This window comes from Blennius ocellaris (genome assembly GCF_963422515.1).
Source record: "Blennius ocellaris genome assembly, chromosome: 13".
In the NCBI taxonomy this organism is placed as follows: Eukaryota; Metazoa; Chordata; class Actinopteri; order Blenniiformes; family Blenniidae; genus Blennius; species Blennius ocellaris.
Genome location: NC_137662.1, coordinates 20,041,642 through 20,052,772, shown reverse-complemented (window position 1 = coordinate 20,052,772; position 11,131 = coordinate 20,041,642). Strand labels below are relative to the sequence as shown.

The 11,131-nt window shown below is 42.3% G+C and overlaps 1 protein-coding gene across 3 annotated transcripts; it reads right to left on the bottom strand.

Annotated features, from left to right (window-relative positions):
- slc16a9a (solute carrier family 16 member 9a) lies at positions 1-7,003 on the bottom strand. 3 transcript variants are annotated; one of them, XM_080507188.1, is made up of 6 exons: positions 6,805-7,003; positions 5,832-6,090; positions 4,182-4,325; positions 3,215-3,310; positions 1,647-2,525; positions 1-1,420 (listed from the first exon to the last, which is right to left on the bottom strand). In XM_080507188.1, exons 2-6 carry the CDS (start codon positions 6,028-6,030, stop codon positions 1,236-1,238), a joined length of 1,503 nt encoding a protein of 500 aa, XP_080363314.1. In that variant the 5' UTR covers positions 6,031-6,090; positions 6,805-7,003; the 3' UTR covers positions 1-1,235. The 3 variants fall into 3 exon arrangements, with proteins under 3 accessions (XP_080363314.1, XP_080363315.1, XP_080363316.1); XM_080507189.1 differs by lacking the exon at positions 6,805-7,003 and adding an exon at positions 6,256-6,326; XM_080507190.1 differs by lacking the exon at positions 6,805-7,003 and adding an exon at positions 6,184-6,297.
- Between the last annotated feature and the right edge of the window lie 4,128 nt (positions 7,004-11,131).

The window sequence follows — 11,131 nt, the reverse complement described above, 5'->3', positions numbered from 1 at the left end:
TCTCTACAAACTGTAACTCGTCACCCCATGAATTCTCTCTACAAATATAAAATGCAAATACTAATATCCCAGCAACTATAAAAAACATTTGTAGTGGTCTAATTAACAGTTTTCAAGTGATTCTAAAAGTCTATTGCAATGTATTTGTTACAATTATGATCACAAAAGTTAAACAGAAATGACTTTTTTCACAGCTCTCTGGCTGGTATTGTGCATAAAAAAAGTCACTAGCACATTGGACATAACAAACTAGTGCTGATACAAAAGTTTATCAAATAGTCTACACGTATACATAATCATATGCAACCATGCGTGTGTAGACACAAGCACATACGTCACACACACAGACATTTACACACACAACTTCATAGACATAGGACCAACCTGGTCAATATAAATGCCAGAAGAGGTCATGATAACTGTGTTTTAAAAGAAATCCACATGCTTTGAAGGTACATGTTTGTGAATCAACACAGCTTACTTCTGCTTCATACAGAAACAGAGAGGTATGTGGAAGCTGTTCTACAAAAAAACAACTTACAAACAAATAAAGTCAATGCACTTGAAACACAAAATATTGAGAAAGCAAGGCTTTTGAGTTGTTCCAACAGGCATTATGTGTTGACAGGCATTGACTGTTATGGATGCTTTGGTAACATACATTGTGGAGTAATTAAGGTATACGCACACCAAAACCATAGCACAAAATAAAAACAAATATTTGATGATTATCAAAAAGGGCGCTCTCTCCCCTCCTTCATTTGATCCCTGCATTTTCTATTGCAATGAGATTCATCTATGGGTATTTGTGCAGAGTGACTTAACACGTTATTACAGTAACACCTAACAATTGTTATAGTCCCCCATGACACTTCAACGCTACAATGAAGTGAAAACCTGTGTGTAATTTAACACAAAGTGGGTTTTTAGGACTCTAACGGTATTGTTCTTTGACCTCGTAAAATGAGGCAATAACAAAAAAAAAATCAACACAAGCATCAGAGTCCTACCTTTAGAAACTATTTGTTAGTTGGTAATTTGAACCTGAGAGGTGCAGGTTAAGTACAGAGGAAAAGCCTGTTTTTCCAAAATCTGGTATTTTAAAACCTGGCAGCAGAAATGAGGGGATGACCCTGTGCAATCAGAGAAAGGAACTTCCTCCTCGAGGTGCTTCAGGTACAGTCGTTGGGCAGTAGGTGTGAGACCTTATGACATCTCACGAAAGGTGCTCATAGTCAAGCAACTGAGGCAACTTTATCACAGTTGCTGGTGTAATGGACGTCTGGTCTGTCGTTGTCGGAGTGCTTTCTGTGCCAGCAAGGAAGAGTGAACAGAAAGAGGATGAACGCTCCCAGAATAACACAGCTCCCACTGAAGTAGAAAGCCCAGTCATATGATTGCGTCCAGTCAAAGAACCAACCTGCCAAGTGATGAGAATAACAGACACAGTCAGTACAGTCAGTAGAGATTGCAGCAAAACACAGAAGGCAGCTAAAGAATGCTGGTTTCTTCTTTTTTTTTTTCTTGCCTGCCTGATACAAAATGTTATAGCTGAAATGTCTCTGACAACATAACCTGATATCTTCAAAACATAACTGTTATCACAGCAAAAATTAGACTCTGAGAAAATAATCTAGTCATCTTACCAACAACAGGGGGTCCGAGCATGATCCCAAATCCTCCAAAGAACATGAGGATCCCATGGGCCTGGGTCAGTCTGTCCAAGCCGACAATCTTTGTGGTAATGTAGGAGGTGAGAGACCAGTTACCAGAGAAGAAACCAAGGACAGACGACAGAATCTGCAGTCCCAGATAAGTCTTAGTGATAGGGATTAGAAGCAGTGCCACACCGCCAGCAAACATGGTGGAGGCGTACAAATAGATACTGTTGATCCAACGAATGTCCACCAGGATACCCAATACCAGTTTACCCACACCTGCAGAAATGGCTCCGATTGATACCAGAGGAATGACGCAAACTTCTTCAATGAGTCCTTGGCTTTGTGCAACATCTTCGATGAAGAGCACAGGAGGGAATGCCCCCAGACTGAAGAGGAAGATAGCAATGCAGAAGGCCACCATGGCTTGGTCCTGCAGGATTTCATACATGGACTGCATATATTTGGAATAAGCTTGCTGTTTCTTCTTGATAATTTTCATGAATGCTAAACCAGCCCAGGCACTGCCTTTCTTCTTCTCTGTCTGAATAGCCAATTCCTTGGCTTCAATGTTAATGAGTAGCTCCTTCACCATCAAAGGTTTCTCCGGTGTGGTTGTGGTAGAACCCGCTGTGATCTTGAGGTCATCAAATGACGGCTTCTCAAAAAGCTGCTCCTCTGTGTTGCGCTCCAGGGCAGCCTTCTGTTTTAGGTAGTACCCCGGCATGTTTAGAGGTCTCATGAAACCGGCACAGGCCATGAGGTTCAGTGCTAAAGCCCCGATGATGAGCAAGCAGCCGTCCAAGCCGTAAAGCACAATCAGCTCGTTTTGGACGGAGGCATAGATGAACGCACCCACGCTTGTGCCTGAGTAGAGAAACAAACAAATAAAGATTGGTTGTGTACTGATGTCAAATCTATACTTTCTACCAATAACAATTCAAACCATTATGTAGCTTATCTTTGAATTAGGTGAAATAGGGAAACATGTAGACAGTGCCATCAGTAGTTCACCATTAATATTAGAGTAGCTCATTTGAGAAATGCATATGATTGTACCAGTGCTTATCAATGTAAAACTTCCTAAACTCTAATTACTTGAAGTCTTCGCCAGACTAAATCTGCTCACTGAAAGCTCACACATGCCTTTCGATTAGACAATTTACATGGACGGAAGTCCTCATATCTTTACATGTATGATTGATGTATGATTGATGAGCAAACTTATTCCAATTTTTAAAATGAGATAATGCAGTGCATCAGTCGTGGGCCAAATTGGGCTGAGTAGCTTCCATAGGGTCTGTTCCATCTTTACTTTAGCTTGGCCTGTATCTGGGTCCTCACTAGTTTTGCTTGCTTTACTGTTTAACCGTACGTGACCATCAACCAACCAAACTCCCCCCATGGTCACACCCCTACATATTTTTATTGTGTTTGCTACACTACAGATGTTTGCCTCAGCTTCCTAAGGCTTCCAGCAGCCCATATATGTAAGGAGTGAGCATGTAGAGCTGGTTTGCACACAGAGATCACAGGGCAGGAGGAGGCGGCAGTACCTGTGGTGACAATGCCGAGGGCCAGACCACGCCGCTTATCAAAATATTGACAGGTAATTGTCAAAGTGGCTGCATAGACCAGACCACAGCCCAGGCCTATAGTAGGAGAAATGGGAGAAGACGAGGACAGACATACAGAGAATTTCTATTAGCTCAACTTTAACAATACAAACTTTTCAGTTTCACTTATAATGTTCGCATATATAAAAAAATAAAAAATAGTATGCTTAAGTGCAAATACCACTGGGTATAAGATGTCAGGCACTATAAAGTAAGCGAAACACAACTCACAATGAGCAGTAAACAAGCTGCACGTGCTCCTACAGCCAGATATCTGAGGGCATCTCTAAAAATAAACGACCGTCTTCAAATATGCATGTCCTCCCCTCTCTGGCCCGCCCTGCGCAAGAGGCAGCACTGATGGTGCGGGGTTCACCAGGATTAAGCATGACTGGGATGTCAGCTAATGTGCTCTAACAGGTGGTGCTCTGCCCACACGAGCACCAGAGAGGACGCAGAGGCAATAAAGGCACTCAGTGGAATCAGGCGAGGCCATTATGATATTTTCTCTGCACATCACAAACAGTTATCTCAAACAAATGGGAGTGATATGATCAGTGTGTCTTTTGTCGACATACATTCATTGGCGGTGGTATTCATTAACAGGTGATTAGGATATTGTGAGCCTGTGATGTTACGCAATGGTTCGACTTGGCATGTGCTCCTGCTTTAAATGATTACGCAATAAGTTACAAGATTCTCATATGTTCTGGGATAAGAAGATCAGGTGATTCTCCCTTATGACCGCGGCAACATCAGACTTAATTTTTTTTTCCTCCCGCACCGGCAAAAATGCAAGCCTCTACCTCACTGATCAAAATGTGGTCAGGCGGATGTGGTGACTGGGCGGTCAACAGCTGTAGTAGAGTATTGTAAACTGCATACAAAAGGACATAATGTTCCTCACCAACCACAATTCCATAAGAAAAGATGAGGAACTGGACGTTTGGCGCAAAGGCACTGAGCATCAAGCCACCCGACACCATAACGCCACTAAAGATGGTCACAGGGCGAGCCCCAAAGTTATCCACGCAAGCACTGCAGACAGGGCCTGAGGCAGAGGAGGCAGAAAGAAAGGAAAACAAAAATGTCAGAGGCATTAATACTATCAATAAACAAAATAAAGCTTTCATACAGTTTTATTTGTTATGTTTCTCATCTTACAAAGCAGTGCTACACTTTACCGTTACAGTGTCACATCATATTCGGTTTGAACTGGTAATCTGATAGAGGCATTGTCACATCCCTCAAGAGAACTTAGTGAAGTTTGTTTACTAAAAAATAAATTATGATTTTCACTCCAGATATTTTTCTTTAAATGTTCATTTTACAAGTTGAAAAATCTCATAATTCCTCGGTGGCTGTTAAAAAAAAAAAAAATTCTGGTCCTAGAATATTTAGTTTAATTTAGCATCCTAAATACCCATGTTTTGTTGCAGATCTAAATTCTCCCTTATCCTAAGGGGCCTGACTCATGCACCATGTCACATTTACTGTTTCCTTTGCCTCTAATCATGGGGAAGACCCTGCTGTTGTGCAGTAGGAACTGCAGTGCAGCAGCAGGCTGACAGCTGGGACACGTGTCCAAGACTTGGCCAGGCCCAGGGCCAGATCTGTCCAGTCATGATTTTCACCTCTCTCTATGGAGACAGACGTCAAGAAGCTGGGGTTGCAAGGCGAGCTTTTCCTTAGACGGAAATGTCAAGCCGGGGCTCCCGTTCCGGATCCTGCCTGTTTAACAGTCACGCAGCGTATTTTCCTGACAACACTGAAATGTAACTAAAGCATATATTATCTTTTTGTTTTTATTTTTTACTCCAGTAGCCATGTTGTCACATATGATACTGGGTTTTTATTCTCGCTATTTTATCCAATGCCTAAAGGCGGTTTCTATTGAAATTCTCTCTTTGCAAATACGGCATTTAAGTCTCTGTTTCCCCCCTTGTCCATTTTCACCCATTCTCTCTGTGTGGTTAGATTAAGGGCTAAGTGATCCTCCCACAGCCATACCATGGATGACTTGCAGTTGCTTTGCTCTCATGGTAAATCAATAAGAGTAACTCTGCTCAGGGAGTCACAAAGTGCCCATCTTGATGATGCTTTATTTTTTTATCAACCTATTGAAATATATCAATAAGCAAACTTGAGATCACCTGTAGCAGTATACATAATATATATCTGTCCTTTGCACAGCAGTGATTGTTCAAACTGAGTAATTATTGTGTCTCCTATGTTATCAGTGGTATTATGCAGACAAACAGCACAGAGGGGAAACAAAATTGTCGAGACAGGTGTAAAGGTAAACAATCAGCACAGAATGAGATAAGTCTGCTGATTTATTACCTATTATGACATGTACTTCTTCCAGCACTCATGTGCTACTGAGCTTGTGATTGTCACAGAGCCAAAGAGATTACATCTATCTTCCTTTGTATTTCTCTCTGAACAATACAACCTCAGCAGTATGAAGACCTTCACATCTCTGGCATTTACTTGTTTTACCCCTCTCTGGGGCCATGTCATGGTGAATTACAATAATCCAGCATGTGTTACTCACTGGCTATTAGTCCAACTCCAGCCACCAGGGAGCCCACCCAGGCCGTCATGCCCTTGCCCTCCTGGAAGGCCTGCAGCCACTCGGGGTACAGGACGCCCACTGACTGGGGTGACCCGTAGGCCAGGAGCTGTGCCATGAAGGAAGCTGCAACGATCGCCCATCCCCAGCCTCCATCCAGAGCTTTTGAAGATGATGTCATGGTGCCGATGGTATTGCTGCCCTATAAAGGATGTGTTACGGCCTGACTGAGGAGGGGATCCTGCAAAAAATACACAACAACAAACATTTTTAACAGCCATATATATATTTTTTTCTTTCTTTTTTTTTTTTTTTTTACAAAAAAGAAAATCACCTTGCACTTATATCATCCAGCTCAAGATAATTTTCATCAGGATCTATCCATTCTTTTAATTTCTATACTCACTATAAGCCTTGATATTGGGGAGACTGTTGCAGCACCTTCCTGAGATTACAGGCAGATCACCTGTGGTCCTGATGACAAACTGACTGCAACTTTCCCACAGGCAGCTGGCCCTTTTTGTTCCTTTCTCTATAACCACACCTCGGAGGAGGAGAAAAGAAAACTGCTCTAAGTGCCCCCCTGCACCTTTAACCTGCTCTTTACACAGATCAGTTCCAGTAGACACAGGGGGGAAAGGCTTGTCCTTTCTGCTGAGATGAAGTTTTGCAGACCACTTTCATTAATAATTTGTGGCCCGACGCAACTTTAGACAACACAACACATCTCATCACGCTTTGTTTACAACAAGGCTTTATGGGGGAAAGTTGGTGCAAAGCTCTTTAAGACTCACATGTTGACAAGCTGACAAGACCACATGTTGACAACAAATGAAAAAAAAAGAAAAAAGAAAGAAATATACAGATGCAAATCACATCTTCAGCGACGACCGTTATATTGCTGGCACGGACGTGCGTCGATGTTATTATTGTGTTGAAAACATGCGGCACTCACCTCAGCATCTACAAAAAACGGCAGCAGGCGGCTGCAGAGCTGCGCGCTCTGTGTGAACTTTCCATGAAGAGTGATTTTGCCCGTTTGAAAAAAACAACCTTTTTTCTCACGATGTCGCACACGATTGCAGAATTTTCTCGGGATCTGTGCTGTCAACGTGTCAGCAAAGCGCTGTGCATCAATGTTCACTGTGCATCCGTTTCTTGTGGCTTTGTAGCCGGCGACAAACCGGTTCAAAGCTGTTCTTGCTGGTCCAACAGCAGCAGCAGCAGCAGCAGCAGCTGAGCGCAGGAGGAAGAGCGCCGTTTCCTCCTGAGCGCCAGGAGCGCGTCGCTCAACGCGCAACGCGCAACGCGCGGCGCAGCGCACCCAACTCGAGAGACATCAAGATCTGTGTCTTTTTGTGTCCCTTATATGTATTGTCAAAGCTTTGTAGGGAAGACATGTCAAACAAATGGGCAAAGTGGGAAGTGAGGAGCAGCGTGCACTTTTACATTCACACGCACATGCAGAAAGGCAGAATTCTTTACCTGGTTAATCTGCGGGCCGAAAGACGCAAATCGAAATTTAGATTCTAGATGCGCTTCATTTAAAGAAAGCAGCTCTGAAAGCAACGTGGGGAAGGAGTGTAAGACTATTCATAAAGCAGATAGAAATGGAAGCACTTGTCCCCCAGCTCAACTCACTGCTTCCATCAGCCTCGTGGACAAAGTTGAGGGTTCATGTGGTCACGATGGGGGCTGGGGACTGAGCGAGGGATTTTTCTCTCCAGGAACATCTTGATTATTGCAATCAGGCCAGTCTGAACCGGTTGATGGATGGTAATAACAACACCACGCTGCACCGGTAGGGCGCACTGCCTTGACTTTTCTTCCTGGTGAGAGCTGATGAAAACAATACACGCACAAAACTCTTGAATCCAGCCACAAACAGTCTTAGAATAACCCCTGCCGGTATCCACAGGATCCCACAAAGCAAATAACAGTTCAAATTATGTTGCAATACGCACCGTGATACACGGTGATACAGTTTTTGAAACAACAAACACACCCAAAGTGTGTTGGTGTTTCTTTCTTTCACCTTGTTAATCTTTGAGGAAAACAACAATTTTCCACACCTTAATAAATGAAACAGATATTGGGGGCTTTTTTAAATAGTAATACAATACAACCGACATCTCAATTAAAACCAACAATATATGTTTCCTGGTTGATGCTGATTATTGCAACACTGGGATTGATGTGTACAGTATTTATAGACTATTTACAAGTGGCATCAGGTTAAAGGGTGTTTAAAATCACTACCTTCCTGCTATACCTATATTGGACTGATTTTTATATATATGTGCAGTTTAGTGGTTGTAATGAATATGCCTGGTGACTGTGGGTGGTCATTGTTCTGAGATTTAAAGGATGAAATACATGTCTGAAGTTTTACCAAGTCGTAGACCTAGAATCACTGTAAAAAAGTAAATAAAATGGATGTAACATTGCAGCAGCCACCTTTCAAATTGCTGTACTTTCTTGTTTGGCTTCTAAAAAGGTTAATATTTAATTTGATTACATTTAATGTGTCACACATTATCTCATTTTATAGAATGGTGCTCCAAAGTTCCTTCTCTATCAAGGTAAAATCACAATAGCCAAGCATTTTTTGTCTCTGTGTCTTTGTACAGTCCATAGTCATGCTGCTTTAGCATCATAAAGTAATTAATTACACCAGTGCCATTGTCTTCAGTAAAAAAGAACACAATCTAGGTCAGAAATACTGAGGAGGTATGAAGCAGGAAAAAGAAAGAAACCCAAAATGAAAAGTTTGAATTTACATTGTACATGTGGCAAAGTAGATAGAGGGGGTAAAAGAAAGGAGAAAAACCAGATTGAGAATGAGTCTTCAAGCTAAATGAAGAGAGAATTCTTCATGCTTTTTCCCATAGCTGCGGTCTGCTGCCAGAATGGGTCTTACTGAAAAGATTTAGGCACCATAATCCCCTTCTGCCTGACAAATTAAGAGAAGAAAAGAACAAGGGAGACAGATTTAATTGTAGTTCAGAGTGGCATTACTCTGACATGTTGCTTCAGACCAGTTTGAACTAGATGTAGAGCATGTGGGGGACACTGTGTCGGCATCCGAGGACAATTGTGGAGTGGATTACAGATCGGCGACCATACACTTTCAACACTATTGACTAGACCTATAATCGATGTTGGTGCAGAATTTCACTGGCTTGCATAAGTTATTCAATACATTTATTGACAGAGCTTCTTTATATATGGACTATTCATTCTGTGGTGTTACAGATGGCTTTCTTCAGTGGTTCTTTTTATTACCCTAGTAATAAAAATTATGCAGATGCATCAAGTTTTTTTTCTACTATGTGATCTTTCTCATAAATACATCAGCAATATATGTTCGTACAGGATGTTCATAGTAGCTCATGATTTGGATCGATGCCCGACAGTCATGCCGATATTACAACATCAAGTGGGTTTTTTTTCAGGCATTGTGCAAACTCTGCTGAGCAGAGTAATTTCTGGTCAACATCTGAGCAAAAGTGCTGATCGCAGTGTCGGTTTTATGTGTGGATTAACCAATAACCTGCAGGAGGGACATGAACTTTTTTGGTAATATCAAGCTCAGGTCGTTCAAGGCAAATGTTGTTGCTCATTAACACATCTGGTGTAGTTTGTGATGAAAGTGAGGAGGTATGTTACAATATCTTCATCCTATTTATAACTCCTTTCCCTATGCTGCTTCATAAAACTCAGTATTGGGGGTGTTGGGGTCCATCCCAGTCGGCGACGAGAGAATGCAGAGTATGTGCCGGACTATCACAGGCCAAAGCCAGAGGGGCATATAACCACACACTCACATTAACACCTGAAGGCAATTTCAAATAAGACTGTGAGAAAACCCACACACTTACTGGGAGAACATGAAAACTATACGTGTGTGCTATAAGGTGAGGATGCTCACCACTACACCACTGTGTGGCACAGGCCAGCTCTACTTAGATTTTTTTTTTTATATGTTTTTTCCAGTCTGCTATTGAAGCACATAGATTTCTATCGAAGAAGGATCCTTTTTTTTTTTTTCTTCCTCCAGAAGTAAAAATTCAGTAAAAGGGAGTATACAAAGGTCACAGAAGGGTGTATCCATCCTATAAATCCCCCACACATAGTACTCAAGAGAGAGGATATCTTTGGTAGAGTGCGGGATTGGGCTTGGGAGCCTTTCCAACACTCAGGTTTCCTGGCATGTTAATGTATAATTTGTTAAACATTTAGATATTAAACATTGTAGAACAGTTTTCTGAAGGTCATTGGATTGCAATTGATAATTGTTTGTGTGAAGTGCCATCTCCAACTTTGTTTGTACCTGGAGCACACTGCAGTGTTTACATTTCCTACTCATTCATAGCCCGTTGTTAAACGCGCACATGTCCCCTGCAGATTTTAATGTACTGAAGATGACCCGATATTCTGACATTTCAAAGATCCTCTCCTTTTCTCTGGCCCTTTTTGTCAAGACACCCGAGACGCCGCAGCCTGCTGTTCTTTTCCGTAAGAGGCTTGGCAGGTGTACGCACACAGAGCCACCCTGCAGTCTGGATAAATCTCCCTCGGTTTGGCCACCGAGTTTCATAAAGCTACAGAGGTGAAAGGCCACTCTCGCACCCAGCAGGGCCACCCTGAGGCTCCAGTCCAGATTCCTGCTTGGATTAGTTCAGGTTGCTGGCTGCAGCAGCAAGAGGGAACGGGGCAACGCATTAGAAAAACACAGGAAACACGTCATTTGTATCATAAATCTCAGCAAGACAATAGTGTGCTCATGTCTCTGCTAGGATGGGGTGTAGATTTTTTTTTTTTTTAATTCTGGTTTGAACCGACCGTGTGTGAATGGGCTCCCGTTACCTGTGGAGATCTAATGGAGTCTTAATGTGTTTTGTAGGCCGTCACCCTCACCCTCCTCCCCGCCCAGTCACAGGTTATTGCACCCACATTACAAAGGTTTACCGTGTTAAATGAACCTAGAATGATTGATTTATGGAAACCCCTCCTCCGGTTTCCAGCTGGTTGAAACCGGTTGAGGCCATGTAGATTTAGAAGTGAAAAGCAGGAGCTGGCAGAGATGAGTGTAAGGAACAGAACATCACATGATTCTGCGATTTGCTTTGCAGTGAGCAGCAATGTCAGTGTGTATTCCAGTGATATTTCAAGTAATCATGCACAAAGACAAATAGCTACTCCTCATGGATGACAGGTTTTTTTTTTTTTTTTTATCATTTGTGCCTGTTTTTCCCCCTTTCGTTGTTCCAGTCATTGTT

Excerpts from the sequence above, each read along its gene's own strand:
- slc16a9a (XM_080507188.1), bottom strand. The coding sequence starts at position 6,030 with ATGACATCATCTTCAAAAGCTCTGGATGGAGGCTGGGGATGGGCGATC. Across the intron at positions 4,326-5,831 it reads TGGAGTTGGACTAATAGCCA|GCCCTGTCTGCAGTGCTTGC; the intron begins GTGAGTAACACA and ends CCTCTGCCTCAG. Across the intron at positions 2,526-3,214 it reads CCTCGGCATTGTCACCACAG|GCACAAGCGTGGGTGCGTTC; the intron begins GTACTGCCGCCT and ends TTCTCTACTCAG.